Raw genomic sequence first — 22,600 nt, forward strand, 5'->3', positions numbered from 1 at the left:
TGCCGGGCGCGGGGCACGACGGGAAATGGAGTTCCGAGCCGCGGCACCGCGGGGTGTGATGGGAAATGGAGTTCCCGGGATGGCAGGGAGAGGCACTCCCGCCTCGGTCCCGCGGGAAAACGAGGGCTTTGCTTCGGGGATTGGGATCAAGGATTGGGATCGGGAAAAGGGATCGCGATCAAGAGCGCGATCGGGGGCGGGGCCGGAGCGGCCTCGGCCCGGGCAGCTCCGGAGGCCATGACGGATTTCCTGTCCCGGGCGCGGGGCATGATGGGAAACGTAGTTCCACGCATGAGAAGGAGAGACACTTCCTCCTGGGTCCGTGGGGGAAACGAAGGCTCCACTTCTGGGATCGGGATCAGGGATCGGGATTTGGGATCAAGGACCGGGGCGGGAGCTGCCTTGGCGCGGGCGGCTCTGGATTTCCGGTGTCGTGCGCGGGGCACGACGGGAAATGTAGTTCCTGGGGACGGGAGGCACAGGTACTTCCGCCTCGGTACCGCGGGGCATGATGGGAAACGGGGCATTTCCGCCCTGGTGCCCGAGGCTTGCCGGGAGTTGTAGTCCCCGCGGGGCGCGGGGTAGCCCATGGCAGCCCCAGACCCCTCAGAGCCTCCCCCAGACCCCTCAGAACCCCCCAGACCCTCCCCCAGTTCCCTCAGAGCCCCCCAGACCCCTCAGACCCTCTCCCAGACCCCCGTGGCGGCAGCGATAAGGACCCCGCCCCCCCTCAGGGAGCGCTGTGGGACCCCCAGTGGGGGTGAGGACCCCGCACCCCCATCCCGTGAGTGCCAGGGGACCCCCCCCAACGCCCTGCAGGGTGACAAAGACAACCCCCCCACCCCAGGGGGCATCGCGGCATCCCCCAACACCCCCAGCCGTGACGACCCCCCAAGGAGCACGGTGGGACCCCCCCCAATCCTTCACAGCACCGAGGACCCTCCACCCCAGTGACCATCGTGGGACCCCCAACCCCCCCAGCCATGAGGACCCTCCCCCACCCCGCGATCTCTGTGTCCCCCCCTCGTGTCAGCGCCGCCCCCCCCCAGCGAGTGACCGGGACCACCTCTCCCCTCACAGCCACATTTACCCGCGACAAACCCCCCAAAAACGCTACAGCCCCGCCCTGCCCGACCCCCCGGGGGGATTCACCCACCCGCCATCGCCCCCTCCCCACTCCCCCCCTTCCCCCCCCGTCCTCCCCCACCTGCCCCGGGATGCGAAAATCCACGGGGGGGAAAGGGGGGGGGCGCGTCCCGTTTGGGGACGGCCGAGGGACCGCCGCCCCCCCAGAGGGGTGACAGGGACGGGGGGGGCATGTCCCGTTTGGGACCCCCGACCCCCCAGAGGGGTGACAGGGACGGGGGGGGCAGGGTCCCGTTTTGGGGTGCCCGGGATGGGGGGCAGGTCCCGTTTGGGGCCGTCTGGGGTGGGGACCGGGTCCCGTTTTGGGGGTTCCCGGCGGGGGCAGGTCCCGTCTGGGGGTGCCCGGGGGGGGCTCGGGGGGTCTGCCCGTGCTCTGCAGGAACTGCAGGAAGTTCTCCTGGATGGAGCCCTCGCGGCTGGGCAGGCGCAGCCCCTCCTCGGGGGGCTGCTTGAGGAGGGTGGCCACGAGCCGGCCCAGCTCGGCGCGGATCTGCCGGTTGAGGCAGCCGTAGAAGAACGGGTTGGAGGTGAAGCAGCAGAACCCCAGCCAGGTCACCACGGTCTCGGCCGCGCCGCCCCCCCCGCGCCCCCCCCAGCGCCGCGTAGAGCTGGAAGGAGAAGAAGGGCAACCAGCAGAGCAGGAACTGGCCCCCCACGGCCAGCGGCACCGCGGCCGCCTTGCCCCCCCCCGCGCCCGGCGTCCTGTGCGGGGTGCTGCGGGGGGCTGCCCCCGGGCACGGGGGGGTCACCATCGGCGAGCGGCTGCTGAGCGAGGCCGAGCGCCGGCGGGCCGGGGGGGGGGGTCTCCAGCCAGGTGGGGAGGGGGCCGCGCTGGGCGGCGGCCACGCGGGCCACGCGGAACATGGCGCAGTAGGTGAGCACGATGACGAGCAGCGGCAGCGCGAAGTAGAAGGCGGCGAGGAAGGCCACGAACACCAGGCAGGGCGCGCCGGGGCTCCACTGCAGCGAGCAGCCCGGCGCGGGGGGACGCTCGGGGGGGGACAGCCAGCCCAGCACCGGCACCACCGAGGTGGCCACGGCCTTGAGCCACACGGCCGCCAGCACCCCGGCCACCAGCGTGGGCGTCATGTGCGCCTCGTAGCGCAGCGGGTGCACCACCGAGTAGTAGCGCTCCAGGCTGAGCGTGGAGATGGAGAGGATGCACACGGAGCTCAGGCACACCAGCAGGAACAGGTAGACGCGGCACAGCCCCGGCGAGCCCCCCAGCGCCGAGCCCACCAGCATCTCCAGCGGCATCAGCGTCAGCGCGGCCACCAGGTCCACGAGGCACAGGTGGAGCACGAAGACGAACTTGCGCAGCGCGGGGGTGCGGGCGATGACCCCCACCACGGCCGCGTTGCCCACCAGCGCCGTCAGGTCGAGCAGCACCATGAAGAGCAGCCCCACGGCCCGCGCCGCCCCCCCGCCGTCCTTGGCCTTGCCCTCGGCGCTGCCGTTGTTGGGGGGCCGGGCCCCCCCTCCTCGGGAGCCGTTCCAGCCCCACGGGGAGGGCAGGGAGGGCTCCATCCTGCGCTGGGCATCGCACGGGGGGCTCACATCGCTGGGGGGGGTGCTCAGAGCACCCAAAGGTGCCCCCCGGTCACGGCCATCTGGGGAGTCCTCGCAGGGGGGGGACCTGGGGGGAGGGGGAGCGGTCAGAGGAGGGGGGAGAGCCCGGGGGGGCCCCTGAGAGCTGAGCTGAGACCCCCCAACTACAGCCCCCGGGGGCCTTTGGGGACCCGGGGGGGACCCCTGAGAGCCATGGGAGGGGCCCAGCTGGGCTGGGGGGAAGGTGGAGCTGTCGGGGGGGGGGACTGAGGGAGACCCTGGGGGACCCCTGAGAGCTGAGCTGAGACCCCCCAGCTGCAGCCCCCGGGTACCTGGGGGAGGTGGAGGTGTCTGGGTGGGGACACAACCCTGGTGGGACCCCTGACAGCCTGGGGGGTCACAGCCCACCCCTTAGAGCCATGGGGGGGGCTCAGCTCAGTTGTGAACCCCCACCCACAGCTCCAGGCATGGGGGGGAGCTTTGGGGGACCCTTGAGATCTATGGGGGGTCACAGCTGAGCTGGGGGAAGGTGGAGCTGTCAGGGGGCGGGGGGGAGACCCTGGGGGACCCCTGAGAGCTACGGGGGGGGGGTCTCAGCTCAGCTGTGATCCCCCCACCCACAGCCCCGGGGACCTGGGGGGAGGGGGAGCCCTCGGAGGGGGTGAGAGAGAGACGGGTCTCACAGAGGGGTGACACAACCCTGGGGGGGACCCCCAAGAGCTGAGCTGGACCCCCATCTGCAGCCCCTGAGGACCTGGGGCTGTCAGGGGGGCTGGTGGAGACCCTGGGGGGGCCCCGAGTGCCGAGGGGAGTTCAGCCCACCCTGAGAACCCGGGGGGGGTCACAGCTGAGCTGGGGGGAGGTGGAGCTGGGGGGGGGGGGGGGACACACACAGCTCTGGGGAGACCCCCAAGTGCAGCCCCCAGGTGGAGCTGTTGGGGGGGGGATGGAGGTCCTGGGGGGACCCCTGAAAACCCGCGGGGGGGGTCACAGCCGCCCCCTGAGAGCCGTGGGGGGGGCTCAGCTCAGTTGTGACCCCCCCACCCACAGCCCCGGGCCCCGGGGGGGAGGGGGAGCCATCAGAGGGGGGTACCTTTGGGGGACCCCTGAGAGCCCTGGGGGGGTCTCAGCTCAGCCGTGAACCCCCCCAGCCCCCATCACCCCCAGGCCCTCTACACGACCCCCCCCAGCCCCCTCCCCCACCCAAAAGCCTCGTTCCCCCCAAAAACGAGCAATTCCGGGGTAAACCCCCCAAATTCCGACGTTTCAACCCAAACCACCCCAGCGGGGCCCCCCACGGGGGAGACCCTAAGAATGGGGGGGGGGGTCCCCAGTCCCCCCCCACAAGCGGGTTCACCCCTCGCTGCTTCCCGGGCCTTGTATGACCCCCCCACGCCGAGCCCCGCGCGGGGAACGGGGGGGACCACTGCGGGGGGGATTTGGGGGCCACCCCAGACACACCACCCCCCCCTTTCCCGGGTGTTCCCAGCGGGGCGGGGGCCGCGAGGGGAGGGAATGGGGGGCGGTGATGGAATGGGGGGGCGGTGATGGAATGGGGGGGCGCAGCCGCGGGTCCCCCCCTCCCCCTTCCTCCCCATCACCCCCGGGGAGGGGTCGGAAACCCCCTCCCACCCCCGGGAGGGGGGGTGTCCCATCGCCCCCTCCCCGCACTCCCCCCCCCTTTTCCCCCTCGCCGGGCATCGCCCGCTCGACCCCCTCCCCGCACTTACCCGGGGGAGGGGGGCTTCCCGAGGGCGGGGGGGGTGTCCCCGGGGCCGGGGGGGTGCAGGGGGGGTCCCCGGGGCGGCGGGGGCTGCTCGGGGGCCGCGGCAGCGGCGGCGGCAGCGGCGGGGGCTGCTCCGCTCCGCCCGCCCGCAGGGTCCTAGCGCCGCCCGTTCGCCCGCCCTACAACCCCCCCCTCGTTCACGGCCGCCCCCCCAAGCAGCCCCGGGGGGGGGGGACCCCAATGTGCGCCCCCAGAGCGGGGGGGGCGAACGCCCCCCCCCGCTCTGGGGGCGCACATTGGGGTCCCCCCCCCCGGGGCTGCCGCGCTCGCCTCTGTGTCCCCAAAAAGGGTGGGGGGTCCCTCGTGAGGAGGGTCCCTTTTTGGGGTGGGGGTGTGGGTGACGCGATGCCCACCACCCCCCCCCCCGCGCGCGTCTCGTGGTCCGGCGTGACGGGGTCGCCCAAAAATAACCCCACCCCAAAAATAAAAACCCCCGCGGGGGCACCTCGGCTGAACCCGGGAAAATTCCAGGCCCCCCCCCCCCCCCCGGGGAACGGCGGGAATAAACGGTTGGAACGGAGGGGCGCGGGGGTCGAAGGGGATCCATCCTGCTCGGGATGATCCACGGAGAGACCCCCCCACCCCACCCCCGGGGTGGGAATTCGTGTGGGAGCGAATCCCTGAGGACACCCCGCCCTGGGGGGGGGGCACCCCGAGGGTACCCCCCGAGCTTGGCACCGACGGAACCCCAAAACCTGCCCCCTCCCCCCCCCCAGTGCCCAAAATCTGGGCACCCCAGGACCTCAGCACCCTGACACCCCGGGATCCCAGCTCCCAAGCACCCCTCTATCCCAACACCCCAGTACCCAAAATCTGGGCACCCCTCTATCCCAACACCCCAGTACCCAAAATCTGGGCACCCCTCTATCCCAACACCCCAGTACCCAAAATCTGGGCACCTCAGTGTCCCAGCACCCTGGTACCTCAATGTCCTGGCACCCCGTTGCCCCCCAGTCTCAAGGCACCAACACCCCAGCACCCCAGCACCCATCATCTTGGCACCCCTCTGTCCCAGCACCCCAGTACCTCAGTGTCCTGGCACCCCAGCACCCTGCCCCCAAGGGTGGCACACCCTGGCACCCCAGTACCTCAGCACCCCACCACCCTGAAACTGTCGGCACCCCAATATCAGGACACCCCAGTGCCCCAGCACCTCAAAACCTCAGCACCCCGGCACCCAGTGCCCCACACGCTGGCACTGCTGGCACCCCAGGGCCCAGTGCCTTGGCACCCCAATACCTCAGCACCCCAGTACCTCAGTAACTCAGCACCCTGGCACTCAGTGCCCCAGTACCCAGTGTCCAGGTACCCCAGTGCCCATTATCTTGGCAGCCCAGAACCCCAGCACCCCGATACTCCAGGACTGCAGCACCCTGACACCCAGCACCCAGTGCCCCGGGATACCCCATCCCAGCACCCAGCACCCAGTGCCCCGGGATACCCCTATCCCAGCACCCTGTACCCCGGGATACCCCTATCCCAGCACCCAGCACCCCGGGATACCCCTATCCCAGCACCCTGTACCCCGGGATACCTCTGTGCCAGCACCCAGCACCCAGTGCCCCGGGATACCCCATCCCAGCACCCTGTACCCCGGGATACCCCTATCCCAGCACCCAGTGCCCCGGGATACCCCTATCCCAGCACCCTGTACCCCGGGATACCCTATCCCAGCACCCAGCACCCCGGGATACCTCTGTGCCAGCACCCTGTACCCCGGGATACCCTATCCCAGCACCCAGTGCCCCGGGATACCCCTGTGTGGGGGCACACACCCGTTTGGGGGCACACACATGGGGGGGGGCATCCCCATGTAAGGGGGGCACATGCATGTCCTGAGGTGTGCACACACGTGTTTGGGGGCACACATGTGTGGGCACATACGTGTCATGGGGTGTGCACACCCGTGTAGGGGGCACGCACGTGTCCCGTGGTGCACACACATGTGTTTGGGGGCACACACATGTTTAGGGGCACACACGTGTCCCGGGGTGTGCACACACGTTTGGGGGCACACACCCGTGTAGGGGGAGCACACACCTATGTTGGGGGGCACACACACCCGTGTTGGGGGGCACACACACCCGTGTTGGGGGGGCACACACCCATGTAGGGGGGCACACACCCGTGTTTGGGGGGGCACACACCCATGTTGGGGGGGCACACACCCATGTACGGGGGCACACACCCGTGTTTGGGGGGGCACACACCCATGTTGGGGGCACACACCCGTGTTTGGGGGGCACACACCCATGTTGGGGGGGCACACACACCCATGTTGGGGGGGCACACACACATGTTGGGGGGCACACACCCATGTAGGGGGGCACACACCCGTGTTTGGGGGGGCACACACCCATGTTGGGGGGCACACACACCCATGTAGAAGGGCACACACCCGTGTTTGGGGGCACACACGTGTCCCGTGGAGCTCACACGTGTGCGGGTGCTGCTGCCACACGCGTGTGCCCCCTCCAGCCCGGCCCCCCCCGCGCCCCCCAAGGTGCCCCCGTGCCCAGGGCCGGAGGGGTCGGGCAGGGATTAATCCCGGATTAAAGTGGGAACACGGGGACGATCCAAGGACAGAATTCCCCGGGTGGTTCTGTGGGACCCCCGGCCCGGGGGGTTTGGGGTGTGGGGAACAGGGCGAGGGGGGACCCCCTGTCCCGTGTCCCGGGGGTCCCCTGGAATTCCCACCCCCCCTTTCCCATAAAAAGCTGCCTCATCCCAGCACGGTTTGTTCCGGCTCTTTTCCCTCTAATTTTGGACCCAAAATCCGGCACAAATGTTTGGAGCTAAAAATACTCCCGGGAGGCAGAGCCGGGGGGGGAGGGGCACCGGGAGGGCGGGGGGGCACCCGAGGGGGGAACGGGGGGGGCCTCCATCCCAGGGGGTTGGGATGGGGTCGGGAGGGGGGATTTGGGGTGGAATGGGGGCTGTGGGGCTGGGGCTGGGATGGGATGGGATGGGATGGGATGGGATGGGATGGGATGGGATGGGATGGGGATGAAGGCCAGGATGCAACGGGATGGGATGGAGGATTGGGGATGGAGACAGGGATGGGGATGAGGATGGGAACAGGGATGGGCATGAGAACCAGGGTGGGATTGGATGGAATGGGGACGAGATGGGATGGAAATGGGAACAGAGGACAGGGATGAGAATGAGGATGGGAGGGAATGGGGATGGGGGACAGGGCAGGGATGGGATTGGAGGGGATGGGGGGGAATGGGGATGAAGAGGGGGATGGGGATTAGGATGAGGATGGGGATGATGGGAATGGGGACAGGGATAAGAACGGGGATTGCGATGGGTGACAGGGATGGAGATGAGGACTGGGAGAGGGATGGGGACAGGGATGAGGGCAAGGATGAGATGGATGGGATGGGGATGAGGATGAGGACAGGGATGGGATGGGGATGATGGGGGTGGGGATGTGGGATAGCGTTGGGGATGAGGATGAGGACAGGGACAGGGATGGGATGGGGATGATGGGGATGGGGACGGGGCCAGATGTCGATAAGGATGGGGATGGAGAGAGGGGTCAGGATGGAATGGGACAGGGACAAGGATGAGGATGGAGACGGGGCTGAGGATGGAGAGGGGGCCAGATCCGGGTCCGATGGGTCCCGGGTGGTCCCGGTGGGTCCGGGTGGTCCCGGGTGGTCCCGGGTGGTCCCGGTGGGTCCCGGTGATCCCGGGTGGTCCCGGGTGGTCCCGGCTCTCCGCGGGTTAACCCCGAGCGCTGCCGCCATTGGCCGAGCGCGGCGCGGGGCAGCCAATGGGGACGCGCCGTGCGCGCCGGCCCCGCCCCCAGAGCCGTCCGGGCAGCGCCGCTCGGGGACGGTCGGGAAAGATCGGAGAGAATCGGAACCGCTCGGAACCGCTCGGGGACCATCGGAACCGCTCGGGGACCATCGGAACCGCTCGGGGACCATCGGAACCGCTCGGGCCGGGCCGGGCCCGTTCGGGTCGGTTCGGCTGCGCTCGGGAAGGATCGGGAAGGATCGGGGCGGTTCGGCCGCTCTCGGCCCGGTTCGGCCCGGCCCGCTCGGCTCCGCCCGTATCGGTTCGGCCCCGCTCGGCTCCGTTCGGCTCCTCTTGGCCCGGTTCGGCTCCGCTCGGCTCCGTTCGGCTCGGTTCGGTTCGGCCTCCTTGGGCCCCGCCCGGCCCCGCTCGGCTCGGACCGGCCCGGCTCGGACCAGCCCGGCCCGGCCCCGCTCTAGGCCCGGCCCGGCCCCGGTGGTAACGCCCGGGGGGGGGTTGGGGGGGCTGAGCATCCTCCTCCGGCCCCGGGACTGGGGGAGGGGAACCGGGGAGGGACGAGGCGGGGGAACCGGGCGGACCGTGACAGCGGGGACATGTCGTGACAGCGGGGACATGTCGTGACCGCGGGGACATGTCGTGACAGCGGGGACAGGGCCAGCCCGCACTGTGACCCGCGTGGGAAGTGACCCCGCGGCACCCGTGACAAAGGGGACCGACCCCTCCCCCCCACTGTGACACTGAGGGACCACCGGGGACAGAGACACTGCACGGTGTGACACTGACGGACAGAACCACTGCATGGTGTGACACCGGGGACAGAGACACCGCATGTCGTGACACTGAGGGACCACCGAGGGACAGAGACACTGCACGGTGTGACACCAGGGGACCTCAGCCTCTCCATGCCGTGACACCGGGGGACAAAGCCACCCCCTCAGTGACACTGAGGGACCACGGCCACCCAGCACCGTGACACTGAGTGACAGAGCCACCCCAGACTGTGACACCAAGTGGCAAAGCCACCCAGCACGGTGACACCGGGTGAGCCCTGAGCCCGGCCGGGCTGTGACAGCGGGTGACTGAAGCCACCCCGGAGCACAGAGTGTGACACTGGTGACAGCCACCGCAGCCTGCACCACTGGGGGACCGGTGACTGGTCAGTGACAGTCACCCCGGGCTGTGACACTGGGTGACTGAAGCCACCCTGGACCGTGACTCTGGGTGACCCAACCACCCCACTCTGCAGCACCAGGTGACCCCCCTGGCTGGTGACACTGGGTGAGCCCCGGCCCCAGCACGTGCTGTGACACCGTGTGACCGAGCCACCCTGGACCGTGACACCGGGTGACCAGCCAGCCTGGCACATGCTGTGACCAACCCACCCTGTGCTGTGCCACCGGGTGACCAACTCGCCCCACCCGGGGACACGGGGTGACCAACCCACCCCGGACTGTGACTCTGGGTGACCAACCCACCCCGGACTGTGAGTCTGGGTGACTGACCCACCCTGGACTGTGACTCTGGGTGACTGACCCACCCCAGACTGTGACTCTGGGTGACCAACCCACCCCGGACTGTGACTCTGGGTGACCAACCCACCCTGGACTGTGACTCTGGGTGACTGACCCACCCTGGACTGTGACTCTGGGTGACTGACCCACCCCTCCTGGGGACACGGGGTGACCAACCAACCCCACCTGGGACGGGACTGAACCTGCCCCGTCCCCCACCCCGGGTGTCCCCCCAGCTGCCCCGTGCCCTCGCGCAGCCATGGGCACGCCCGGGGGTGCCCCGTCCCCGCCGTCCCCGCTGTCCCTGCTGCTGGCCCTGGCCCTGCTGTGCCCGGGGGGCTCGGCGGGCGGGTCCTGCCCCGCTCACTGCATCTGCGCCTCCAACCTGCTGAGCTGCTCGCAGGCCAACCTGAGCCTGGTGCCGTCGCCGCTGCCGCGCTTCGCCTCCGTGCTGGACCTGAGCCACAACAACGTGTCGCGGCTGCGCGGGGACTGGAGCCCGGCGCGGCTCCCGCACCTGCACACGCTGCTGCTGAGCCACAACGGGCTGGCCTTCGTGTCCACCGAGGCCTTCGCGGCCGTGCCCCGCCTGCGCCACCTCGACCTGTCCAACAACCGCCTGCGCGCGCTCGACGAGAACCTGTTCAGCGACCTGGGCGAGCTGGAGGTGCTGCTGCTCTACAACAACGAGATCTCCAGCGTGGACCGCACGGCCTTCGAGAACCTGGGCCGGCTGCGCAAGCTCTACCTGGGCCGCAACCGCATCGCCCGCTTCCCGCTGGAGCTGCTGCGCGAGGGCTCGCGGCTGCCGCGCCTGGCGCTGCTCGACCTGTCGGCCAACCGGCTGCGCGCCGTGCCCGCCGGGGAGCTGCAGGCGCTGCCCGCCTGGCTGCGTGACCGCCTCTACCTGCACGACAACCCGCTGGGCTGCGACTGCGCCCTGTTCCAGCTGCTCGCCCGCGGCCGCCGCCGCCGCCTCAGCGCCGTGCTGGACTTCCAGGAGGAGCTGACGTGCCACCTGCCCGGCTCCCCGCACGCCTCCGTGGCCATCCTGGAGCTGGCGGGGCGGCAGCCCCTCAACTGCAGCGAGGCGCGCGAGGCCGTGCTGGAGGCTCACCTCGGCGACAGCGTCACCCTGGGCTGCGACAGCCGCTGGCAGGACGGCAGCCGCCACTGGGTGACGCCGGCGGGGGACAGGGTGATGCCGGGGGACGGCGGCGGCAACGGCACGGTGGCCCTGCTGGCCAACGGCAGCCTGGAGCTGCGGGCGCTGCGGGCCGAGGACGCGGGCACCTACGCGTGCTGGGTGGCGGGGCCGCTGCTCAACGAGACCGTCTACGTGGAGCTGCTGGTGCACAACTTCACCCTGCACGGCCCCCACGACACCCTGAACACGGCCTACACCACGCTGGTGGGCTGCATCCTGAGCGTGGTGCTGGTGCTCATCTACCTGTACCTGACCCCGTGCCGCTGCTGCTGCTGCCGCGCCGCCGAGAAGGCGCCGGCGCCGCGCGACGACAGCATCAACTCCTCGGTGCTCAGCACCACCCCCAACCACGACGGGGGGCACGGGGGGCACGGCGAGCCCCGGCCCGCCCCGGGGGGCGGCCCCGGGCAGAACGGCAGGTTCAAGGGAGGGGGGGGGACCCCCCCGCCGGCCGCCCCCCGGGGCCCCAAGGGGCAGAGGAAGGTGTCTGACCCTGACTCGGTGAGTTCGGTGTTCTCCGACACCCCCATCGTGGTGTGAGCGGCGCCGGGGACGGGCCCCGGGATGTCCCGTGAGCTGTCCCCGGGAAGGAGGGGTGGCCGGACCCCACTGCCGCGTACCCGGCTTGGGGGTCACCCCGTTGCCCCCCAGGACTGAGCGTTGCCGCCGTCCCCCCTCTGCCGAGGTCACTGTCACTGCGGGACCACGAGGGACGAGCGTGTGAGGGGACACGGTGGGGACGGTCCCCAGGCAGGAGGGGGGGCCGGATCCGCACCACCGTGTCCCCAGCTTGGGGGTGACCCCACTGCCCCCCAGGACCTGCCGAGGGCACTGCAGGGACGAGGCTGTGCGAGGACACCGGCAGGACACCATGGGGACAGTCCCAGGAACACCCCATGTCCCCACTGCTGCCGTGACAGTCCCCAGGCAGGAGGGGTGGCCGGACCCCCAGCACCGTTTCCCCAGCTTGGGGGGTCATGGCATCGCCCCCCAGGACCGAGATCACCCCGGGAAACCCCCGAGGTCACCGTGGGACCGTGAGGGACAAGGATGTAAGGGGACACGGTGGGGACAGTCCCAGGCACCCCGTGTGTCCTCACTGCTGCTGGGACTGTCCCTGGCAGAGGGGTGACCGGACCCCCAGCACTGTGTCCCCAGCTTGGGGGTCACCCCATCGCCCCCCAGGACTGAGCATCGCCCCCCAGGACCGCCCCAGGTCACTGTAGGACCGCGAGGGACAAGGGTGTGGGGGGACACCAGAAGGACCCCCCAGGGACACCCCCTGTCCCCCCCACTGCTGTGACAGTCCCCAGAACGGAGGTGTGGCCAGACCCCCCCACACTGTGTCCCCAGCTTGGGGGTCACCCCATCGCCTCCCCAGGACCCCCCCAGGGCACTGTGGGGACAGTGTGGGTACCGCAGAGCAGGGGGGGCCCCACTGGTGACAGTGACAGCACCGGGACCCCCCCAGGGCCCCCCAGAAGCAGCAGCCTCCCTGTGCAAGGGCAGTGCCCCCCCCGCAGCCCCAGCCCCCCCAATCTTCACTGCCCCCCACCCCCGGCATGTGAGCCCCCAGCATGACCCCCCCGGGGAGCCCGAGCCCCCCTGGGAAGGGGGCACCAGGGGTGTGCCCCCACCCCGAAACCCCCCAACACCCTCCTGAGCCCCCCTGCAACCCCCGCGCGAGGAGAGCACCCCCCGCACGCAGGGGGGGACCTCGGGGGTCCCAGCCCTCCAAAGGGTGCCCTGTGTGCCCCCCTCGCCCCCCCGGCCGTGCCCCCCCCCCGCGCTGATGCCTTGGCCAAAATAAACCTGTTCTCCCCCCCCCGTGTCTGTGCTGCCCTCGGCCGGGTTTGGGGGGGCTCCAAGGGGGGTCCCTTTGGCGGGGGGGGGACAAGGACACAGTGACAGCGCCGGGGGACCCCCCGGGGGAGAGAGTCGGGGGGGGCTCTGCTGCCGTCGGGGGGGATGGGAGGGGAGCAAAGGGGGGGACAGGACGGTGGGGGGTCACCCCGGTCACTCCCCAGTGCCCCCAGGGCCCCGCTGACCCCTGGGGCTGTGCTGGGAGGGGGGCTCAGGGCAGCCCCCCAGGCCAGCCCCGTGTTCACCCCCATCCCACTGCCCCCCAGCACCCCAATGACCCCCCCAGCACCCTACTGTCCTCCTCAGCACTCCTCTGACCCAGCACCCGGGGGGGGTGCACCCCAGTGGGGGTGTCTGTACCTTATCTGGGGGGGTGTCCCCCATTGGGGGTGTGTACCCCATTGGGGGGGGGCTGTACCCCGCCCGGGGGTGTGTACCCCATTAGGGGTGTGTGTACCCCACCAGGGGTGTGTACCCCATTAGGGGGATGTGTACCCCCCCAGGTGTGTGTACCCCCCCAGGGCTGTGTGTAGCCCACCCAAGGAGTGCGTACCCCACTGGGGGGGCTGTAGCCCACCAGGGCTGTGTGTGGCCCACCGGGGTGATGTGTCCCTCATTAGGGAGGTCTGTACCCCCCCCAGGTGTGTGTACCCCACCTCGGGGAAGGTGTAGCCCACCCAAGGGTGTGTGTACCCCATTAGGGGGTTCTGTACCCCATTAGGGGGGTGTGCACCCCATTAGAGGGGTCTGTAGCCCACCCAGGGGGGTTTGCACCCACCCAGGGCTGTGTGTAGCCCACTGAGGGGGTCTGTAGCCCACCCAAGGGGGCCGCACCCCCACACCGAGGCAGACAGCAGGACCCCCAACCCAGAGCTGGTACCCAGGACTTTATGCGCCCCCGCACAGCCGCGGACCCCCCCCGGGTGACACACAGACCCCCCCCGGGTGACACACAGACCCCCCGACCCCGAGCGGGACCCCCGGCATTGCCCGGCCCCCCCTCCTGGAGCATCCGACCCCCCCCCTCCGCGGCTCCAACCCAGCGACGCCCCCTCCCCAGGCTGGCGGCCGGCGCGAGGACCCGGGGCCGGGGGGGTCCCGGGGGGTCCCGGAGGGTCCCGGGGGGTCCCGGGGGGGGGTCACTGCTTGTCGATGGCGCCCTGCTCGGCATCGCTGTCCCGCGCCGGGGGGGGCCGCAGCCACGGCGTCTCCCGCAGCACGAACCAGCAATTCCCGGCCCAGAGCAGGAAATTCAGGAACCCGAAAAGCTGCGGGAACGGGGGACGGGGAGAGGGGATGGGGATGGGGAGAGGGGATGGGGAGAGGGGAGGGAAAGGGGAGAGGGAACGGGGATGGGGAGAGGGGAGGGGTAGAGGGAGAGGGGACAGGGATAGGGGACAGAGAGAGGGGACAGGAGAGTGGAGAAGGGAGAGGGAGAAGGAAGAGGGTTGCATGGGGCACCCACGGGTGAGAACAGCACCCGGCACCCCACACACCCCGTGAGCTTCGAGCACCGTGTGTGTCCCGTGTGCCCTGGGCACCCCATGGACCCCACACACCCCATACATCCCCTACATCCCACATATCCTATACACCCCCCACACCCCATACATCCCCTACATCCCATATATCCTATACACCCCACACACCCCATATATCCTATACACCCCGCACACCCCATACATCCCCTACATCCCATATATCCTATACACCCCACACACCCCATATATCCTATACACCCCGCACACCCCATACATCCCCTACATCCCACATATCCTATGCACCCCACACATCCCCAAAATCCCACACACCCCATACATCCTCAAATCCCACACACCTTATAGATTCCACATATCCCCAAATCCCGCACATCCCATACATCCCCAAATCCCATACACCCCCTATATCCCATACATCCATACACCCCATACACCCCCTGGACCCCAAACACCCACCCCAAGGGTCCCCCATGGCTGGGGGGGTTTCCTGGGGGTGCAGGGTGGGTCCCACAGCCCATGGGGCCTTGGGGAGGGGGGTGGACGTTGTGGCCGTGGGGGGTTCCCACCCCATTTCCACCTGTGTTCCCATCCCATTCCCACATGTTCCCCCATTCCCACGTGTGTTCCCACCCCATTCCCACATGTGTTTCTACCCCATTCCCACCTGTGTTCCCACCTATTCCCAAATGTTCCTCCATTCCCATGTGTGTTGCCACCCCATTCCCTCATGTGTTCCCTGTTCCCATGTGTGTTCCCCCATTCCCACTGCCCTCTCCTGGCCAAGCTTGGGAACCCAGCAATGCCCAGCTCTGCCTGAAACCCCACAAGCCCCCTCCCCAAGGGCACAATGACACCCATGTGCCCACATATGCCCACGTGTACCCCGTAAGGGGTGGGGAGCACTCAGTTCCACTCAAAGCCCCAAAACCCCATCCCCAAGGGCACAATCACACCCTTGTGCCCATGTGTGCCCCACAAGGCCCAGGGGTCACTCAGCTCCACTCAAACCCCCCTGAACCCACTTCTTCAAGTGACCACCCCCCCCATGCCCACACCGATGCCACCGGCCATGCCTCACCCTGGAGATGCTGGCCAGAAGTCCCATAAACCCCATAAATACTCACCCTGGAGATGTTGGCCAGAAATTCCATAAACCCCATAAATACTCACCCTGGAGATGTTGGCCAGAAGTCCCATAAACCCCATAAATACTCACCCTGGAGATGTTGGCCAGAAGTCCCATAAACCCCATAAATACTCACCCTGGAGATGCTGGCCATAAACCCCATAAACCCCATAAATACCCTGGAGATGTTGGCCAGAAGTCCCATAAACCCCATAAATACTCATCCTGGAGATGTTGGCCAGAAGTCCCATAAACCCCATAAACCCCATACTCACCATGGAAACGTTGGTCGGGAACCCCATAAATCCCATAAACCCCCAAACTCACTGTGGAGATATTGGCCATAAACCCCATAACCCCCATACTCACCATGGAGATGTCGGCCACAAACCCCAGAAACCCCATACTCACCATGGAGATGTTGGTCAGAAACCCCAGAAACCCCATACTCACTCACCATGGAGATGTTGGCCAGAAACCCCATAAAGCCCCATACTCACCATGGAGATGTTGGCCATAAACCCCATAAAGCCCACAAACCCTCACCACGGTGATGTTGGCCATAACCCCGCTCTCACTCACCACGAAGATGTTGGCCATAAACCCCATAAACCCCCCAGACGCTCACCATGGAGATGTTGGCCAGAACAAACCCCACAAACCCCATAAACCCCCCAGACGCTCACCATGGAGATGTTGGCCAGAACAAACCCCACAAACCCCCCAGACCCCATCCTCACTCACCACAGAGATGTTGGCCAGAACAAACCCCATAAACCCCCCAGACCCCATCCTCACTCACCAAGGAGATGCTGGCCAGAACAAACCCCATAAACCCCCCAGACCCCATTCTCACTCACCACGGAGATGTTGGCCAGAACAAACCCCATAAACCCCCCAGACCCCATCCTCACTCACCACGGAGATGTTGGCCAGCCCCATGGCGGGCGTGGTGCCGGGGCTGCAGCGCACGCCCTCGTCCTGGCACACGGCCATGGCGCCCAGCAGGGCCCTGGGGCGCGTGGCCGCCTTCACGTCGCTCAGCCCCTTCCCCCAGGCCGCCGCCGCCACCAGCCAGAAGAAGGCGAAGCACACGGTGACACAGAAATCCTGCGGGAGCGGGAGCGTGGAATCACGGAGTCATGGAATCACGGAGTCATGGAATCAGAGAACGAAAGACTCAGCTGGGCTGGGAAAGCCAAAACTTGAGCTGTGCCAGGGGAGGTTTAGGTTGGATATTGGGAAGAGGTTCTTTCCCGAGAGGGTGCTCAGCCCTTGGAATGGGCTGCCCAGGGAGGGGGTGGATTCTCCATCCCTGGAGGTGTTTAAGGACAGACTGGATGTGGCATCAGTGCCATGGGCTGGGAACCATGGTGGGGCTGGAGCAAGGGTTGGAGTGGATGATCTTGGAGGTCATGGAATCAGAGAGTCACAGAATCAGCCAGGTTGGGAAAGACCCTGGGCAGCCCATTCCAAGGGCTGATCACTCTCTCGGGAAAGAACCTCTTCCCAATATCCAACCTAACCCTCCCCCGGCACAGCTCAAGGCCCTCTTGTCCTACTGCTGGTTCCTGGGAGCAGAGCCCGAATTCCCCCTGGCTCCCCCCTCCTGTCAGGGAGTTGCAGAGAGTGAGGAGGTCTCCCCTGAGCCTCCTCTTCTCCAGGCTGAGCCCCCCCAGCTCCCTCAGCCTCTCCTCATGGGAACTGTGCTCCAGACCCTTCTCCAGCCTCGTTGCCCTTCCCTGGACATGGAAGGGGGGTCAGGCACCGGGAGGGGCTGCCCAGGGGGTGGGGGGTGGGAAGGGGTCCAGGGGACAGGATTTGGGGGCTCGTGGGGTGCCGGCACTGCTGGGGCGGGGGTTGGACCCAAAGAGCTTAAAGGTCTCTCCCAGCGTTGATGATCCCATGATTCTGTTCTGGGATTATCAATGATTCCGGTCCCCTGGGATGCAGGGAATAACCAGGCGGGGGTAGGTCCTTGGGAATGGGGAGGACGGATGGAATAACCAGGCTGGGATGGTCTCTTTGGGAATGGAGGGAATAATGGAAATTGCTGGAATAACCAGGCTGGGGTGGTTCCTTGGGAATGGGGATGGATGGAATAACTGGGCTGGGGTGATCCCCTGGGATTCAGGGAATAATGGAAATAATCAGGCTGAGGTGGCTCCTTGGGACTGGAGGGAATAATGGAAATTGCTGGAATAACCAGGCTGGGGTGAGGGATGATGGGGATGGAGGGAATAGCCAGGGTGGGGTGATCCCCTGGAATGGAAGGAGTAATGGAAATGGCTGGAATAGCCAGGCTGGGGTGGTCCCCTGGGAATAGGGATGGATGGAACCAGCAGAGCCCATCGAACCCCCCAGGGGTGGCACGGCCACCCTGGCACCGCTCCCTGGGTGGGAGACACGAGCTCGTCCCTGCGGGAACTGCCGGGGTTGACGCTTTTCCCCGGAAAACTCATCCCTCCTTCAACACGAATATTCCCACGCACACCCCCCCCCTCCCCCACGGCCCAGGACCCCCCCGCTGGATCGGGGGGTGCCGGGGGGTCGTTCCCATCTTACCCCGAAGGGGAGCTTGGTGTTCTGGGAGTAGAGGGAATGGAAGCGGAGGTAGATCCCCAGGGCTGCCATGGAGTACAGGAAGCAGAAGACCCCCAGGGTCACGAAGAACTCGGCGGGGGCCGAGAAGTCGCCCACCAGGTACAGGATGCGGGCCTCGGACTCGTCCTGGCAGTCTGGCATCCCAAAGGGAATCTGGTACAACCTGGGAGGGAGGGAGGGAGCGTCAGGGGATGGGGGGGGGAACAACCGGGCTGGGGGGGTTCCCTGGGATGGAGGGAATAATGGAAAGGGTTGGAATAACCAGGCTGGGGTGGTTCCTTGGGAGTGGGGATGGAGGGAATAACTGGGCTGGGGTGGAGGATAATGGGGATGGAGGGAATAACCAGGCTGGGGTGGTCTCCTGGGATGGAGGGAATAATGGAAAGGGCTGGAATAACCAGGCTGGGGTGAGGGATGGGGATGGAAGGAATAACCAGGCTGGAGTGGTCTCCCGGGAATAGGGGAAGGATGGGGATAGAGGGAATGACCAGGCTGGGGTGGTACCCCGGGAGGAGGGCACGGATCTGCTGCCAGGCCCGAGCCTGGATGCTTTTCCAGGGTGCAGTGCCCTGGCACAGGGCCGGTGGCACAGGGAGGGGGCAGAGCCGGTGGCTCAGGGCTGGCCTGGCTCCATCAGCACATTCCCAGATAAACCGGGATTCCCCCGGTGTTCCCTGATGAACGACAATCCCGCCGGATGGTGGTGGGAGCTGGAGCCACAGGGATCCCCTGTGACCCCAGGGACATCCCATGACCCCAGGGATGCCCTTTTATCCCAGGAATGTCCATTGATCCCAGGGATGTCCCATGACCCCTGGGATGTCCCATGACCCCTGGGATGCCCCGTGCCCCCCGGGATGTCCCATGATGTCCCCATGGTGTCGGGGTGTGATGGGTCCCCATCAGGACACAGCCTCAGGGCCACGCCCGTGTCCCAGGGGGGTCCTGGCAATGGGGGGGGGGTGTCTCACCCCAGCGCAGCCCCCTCGGGGAGGGACCCCGGGGGGGTTCCGGGGCTCAGCCCCCCCTCACCTGAAGGGGTAGCCGAACTGGACGGAGATGGCCGTCATGGCCCCGCTCTCACAGCGCACCGTGGCCCCCGTCTCGCCGCTGAAGGAGCCGCAGGAGCCGAAGGCGAAGATGGCAAAGAGCTGCGGGACAGGGGACGGGTCGGGGGGAGACCCCGCGGGGACCCCCCCTCATCCCAGAGGGGGTTTGCACTCCCCGGGACTCAGTCCCGGGCAAAGTGCCACCCCGCAGCTGTCGGCCCCGGGTGGCAGCTGCTGGCACCGGGATTCCGCTGGCACCGGGATTCGAGGACGGGGGTGATGTTCGGGGGGGCACCAAGGCCGAGCCCACTCCCCTCCTCCCTTAATTTTCGGCGGCAGCCGAGTGCCTGGGGGGTTTCCAGTTGGCCGTGATGGGACCCCCGGGGTCGTCCCGACCCTCGGTGCCGCACCGCCCTTATCTCCGGGATGGGGGCGCCGGGAAAACCCCATTCCCGGAGTGTTTTCCCGCAGCTCTCCCCAGTCGAGCTCCCGCCTTCCCACCAAGTGGGGATTCCGAGCCTCCCGGCCCGGGCGTGGGCAGCCCCACGTGCGGCACCGAGGGGCGAAGCCGGGAATTCCGGTGGCTCCTCCTGGGATTTTTCCCTCTCGGTTTTGCTTTCGGGGTCTCTTCGCACACCCGGGGGCCTCCCTGGGTGGGATTATCCAACCCATAGAGCCGTGGGGTCGGGGGCAAAGCCCCCAGTCGGGTTGCTGCGGGTGGGAGATGCCCAAATCGGGCTGGAAGCCGCCCCCGTGCCTCAGTTTCCCCCGGGAGCCCCCGGCCCTGGCGAGGCCGAGGTGCGGAAATGCCGCCCTGAAACCCAATCCCGCCGGATCTGCCCTGGCACGGCCGGGCCGGGCCCGCGGGCACTCGGCTCAGCCCCCCCGAGGTTCCCCAGTCCAGGCCCCGCCGACCCCCGGACCCCTCCTCACCCCACCCAGCGCCTCCCGAGCCCATGGGGGGACCCGCCCCCCGTGTCCCCGGTAAACCCCCCGTGTCCCCGGCCCCCCCGGCCCGGCCGGGCACGGCCACTCGCTCAAGGTCACCGGGGGGGGACACACGAGGCCCTGCACCCCAACCCCCGAACGGGGCCGGGGGGGGCTCCGGAGGGGCGGGGGGGGCTCCGGGGTCCCCTCGTGCCGGGGGGGCTCCAGGGGAGGGGGCGGGGGTCACTCACCCACTCGAGCACCTTGATGAAGCCCAGCGGCTCCTGCAGGCGGCCCCAGCGCAGCCCAGCCAGGACACGGTCCTGCGGGGGGAGAGAGCCGGGAACACCGGGGAGACAGGGAATACAGGGGAGACAGGGATCACCGGGAATACAGGGAATATGGGGAATACAGGGATCACCGGGAACACCGGGATCACCACGAACACCGGGGAGACAGGGGATACAGGGCTCACCGGGAACACAGGGATCACCGGGAACACAGGGTATAGGGGATACGGGGAATAAAGGGGTCACCGGGAATACTGGGAATACAGGGGATATAGGGATCACCAGGAACACCGGGAATACGGGGGATACAGGGAATACAGGGATCATCGGGAATGCAGGGAATACAAGGATCACCGGGAACACCGGGAATACAGGGAATAGAGGGGTCACTGGGAATACTACAGGGATCATCGAGAATACAGGGAACACTGGGAGCACGGAGATTAGAGGGATCACCGGGAGCACCGGGAATACAGAGAACACGGGGAATACAGGGAAAAGAGGGATCACCGGGAACACAGGGAGCACTGGGAATACAGGGAACGCCTTGGACACCGGGAGCACTGGGAACACCGGGGGACCGGGAATACAGGGAACATCGGGAACACCGGGACGGCACCGCGAGGTGCCCTGGGGGACCGGGAAGCGCTCCAGGGAACAGGGGGGGCTGCACCCCCGGGGGAGCGGAGGGAGACCCGGGTGACGGGGGGGCTGCAGCGGGGGCTGCTCCGGGGGGCTGGGAAGCTGCTCCCGAGGAACCGGCGGGGCCACCACGGGATGGCCCCGGGCAGGGGGGGCAGCGACCGGGAGCTGCTCCGGGAGGAGGGGTCACAGCGGGGCACCGGGGGGCAGCTCCAGGGGCAGGGGGGCTGCACCGGGGGGCTGTAACGGAGGGGCTGGGGGGCCTCGCCGGGGAACCGTGAGGACCGCACCGGGGGGCCAACGGGCCGGGGGGTGCCCCGGGAGGCTGGAACGGGGGGCAGGGGGAGCTGCAAGGCGGGACCGAGGGGGCGGCAGCGGGGCCGGCCCTGGGCTGGGGGTACCTCGGTGGGCTGGGGACTGCTCCGAGGGAGCGGGGGGAGCGCCCCGAGGGACCGAGAGGCTGCTCGGGGGGACCGGGGGGGCTGCAACGGGATTGTCCCGGCCAGGGGAATTGAGGGTACCACACCGGGGGACCGGGGGGGCTGCTCAGGGGGTTGGGGGGACGCCCCCGGGGGTGTCCCGAGGGACCGGGGGGCTGCAGTGGGATTGCCCCGGGCTGGAGCTGCTCCGGGGGACCGGGGGCTGCACCGGGGCTCGCCCGGGGCGGCTGCACCGGGACACTGTGGGGCTTCTCCGGGGGTTGGTACCGGCCCCTGGGGGGACACTGGGGGTTGCCCTGGGGGTCTGTGCGCTGCCATCGAGGGGCCGCGCCGGGAGACCGCCCGGTGGCCCCGGAGCCCTACCTGGAGCCGGGTCGCTTTGTCACCGGCCGCGGGGGCTCCGGGCTCGGCCATGGCCGGGCCGGGGGCGGTCGGTGCTGCCTCCGCCGCCCGCTGGGACCGCTCCGCTGCCGGAGCCGCCGCCGGGCACCCCCCGCCCCCGGGCCGGGCGGCCCCGCCCCCTCGCCCCCCCGGGCCGCCCCCCGGAGCAGCCCCCCCGGCTCACACCCCTCCCCCGGGCCAGCCCCCACCCCGGGCCGCCCCTGTACCCCCCGCCCAGTGCAGGGGAGTCCGTGTGTCCGTCTGTCCGTCCATCGGCTCCTCCGAGCCCCCGTCAGTCAGGGACGCTGGGACGGCACGAGGGTCCCGCCGGGGCCGCACGGGGTGCCGGGCTTTGGGGTCCCGGTACGGCCTGGGGACACCCTGGCGGCTCTGCCCTGGCACCCGTGGCCCCCTCCCGTAGCCCTTTCCCTGTCCCACTCCCCGGGACACCCTCCCCAGCTCCCTCCCCGGTACGCCCTTTCCCGGTACCTCCTCCCGGGACCCCCTTCCTTGTGCCCCTCCCCAGTGCCCTGTCTCGGTATCCCCTCCCCAGTACCCCCCTCAATGCCCCTTCCCGGTGCCCCCTCCCCGGTACCCCCGTCCCAGGGACCCCGTCCCGGTACCGCGCCGTGCTCTCCCTCTAACCCCGCCCCCTGCTCCTCTAACTCCGCCCCTGCTCATCTAACCCCGCCCCTGCTCATCTAACCCCGCCCCTGCTCCTATAACCACGCCCCATTAACCACGCCCCAATAAAATGTCCCATCGCGCTGTGGCCCCGCCCCCAGTGTGGCCCCGCCCCACCCTCAAGACCAC

At 68.5% G+C, this 22,600-nt stretch overlaps 3 protein-coding genes across 4 annotated transcripts; 1 reads left to right on the forward strand and 2 right to left on the reverse strand.

Moving 5' to 3' along the window:
• Positions 1-1,113: 1,113 nt before the first annotated feature.
• GPR61 (G protein-coupled receptor 61) lies at positions 1,114-2,767 on the reverse strand. The gene is given in 4 exon segments (XM_051771720.1): positions 1,114-1,194; positions 1,196-1,727; positions 1,729-1,934; positions 1,936-2,767. Coding segments are annotated over 4 exon segments (1,557 nt in total). The 5' UTR covers positions 2,674-2,767.
• A 6,356-nt stretch (positions 2,768-9,123) lies between these two features.
• Positions 9,124-12,693, forward strand: AMIGO1 (adhesion molecule with Ig like domain 1). The gene has a single exon (XM_051771721.1). The coding sequence runs from the start codon at positions 10,019-10,021 to the stop codon at positions 11,504-11,506; it is 1,488 nt and encodes a 495-aa protein (XP_051627681.1). The 5' UTR covers positions 9,124-10,018; the 3' UTR covers positions 11,507-12,693.
• Positions 12,694-13,860: 1,167 nt separating this feature from the next.
• SYPL2 (synaptophysin like 2) lies at positions 13,861-21,905 on the reverse strand. 2 transcript variants are annotated; one of them, XM_051771724.1, is made up of 6 exons: positions 21,770-21,905; positions 20,286-20,357; positions 19,091-19,209; positions 18,020-18,221; positions 16,373-16,564; positions 13,874-14,097 (listed from the first exon to the last, which is right to left on the reverse strand). In XM_051771724.1, exons 1-6 carry the CDS (start codon positions 21,818-21,820, stop codon positions 13,969-13,971), a joined length of 765 nt encoding a protein of 254 aa, XP_051627684.1. In that variant the 5' UTR covers positions 21,821-21,905; the 3' UTR covers positions 13,874-13,968. The 2 variants fall into 2 exon arrangements, with proteins under 2 accessions (XP_051627683.1, XP_051627684.1); XM_051771723.1 differs by lacking the exon at positions 21,770-21,905 and having other exon boundaries at positions 13,861-14,097; positions 20,286-20,978.
• Between the last annotated feature and the right edge of the window lie 695 nt (positions 21,906-22,600).

The sequence above is a fragment of the Manacus candei genome, unplaced genomic scaffold, assembly GCF_025592945.1.
Source record: "Manacus candei isolate 608988 ecotype Guabito, Panama unplaced genomic scaffold, ASM2559294v1 h1tg000139l, whole genome shotgun sequence".
Lineage (NCBI taxonomy): Eukaryota > Metazoa > Chordata > Aves > Passeriformes > Pipridae > Manacus > Manacus candei.

Excerpts from the sequence above, each read along its gene's own strand:
- AMIGO1 (XM_051771721.1), top strand. The coding sequence starts at position 10,019 with ATGGGCACGCCCGGGGGTGCCCCGTCCCCGCCGTCCCCGCTGTCCCTG.
- SYPL2 (XM_051771723.1), bottom strand. The coding sequence starts at position 20,735 with ATGATCCCTGTAGTATTCCCAGTGACCCCTCTATTCCCTGTATTCCCG. Across the intron at positions 18,222-19,090 it reads CAGTTCGGCTACCCCTTCAG|GTTGTACCAGATTCCCTTTG; the intron begins GTGAGGGGGGGC and ends CCTCCCTCCCAG. Across the intron at positions 16,565-18,019 it reads ACACCAAGCTCCCCTTCGGG|GATTTCTGTGTCACCGTGTG; the intron begins GTAAGATGGGAA and ends CCGCTCCCGCAG.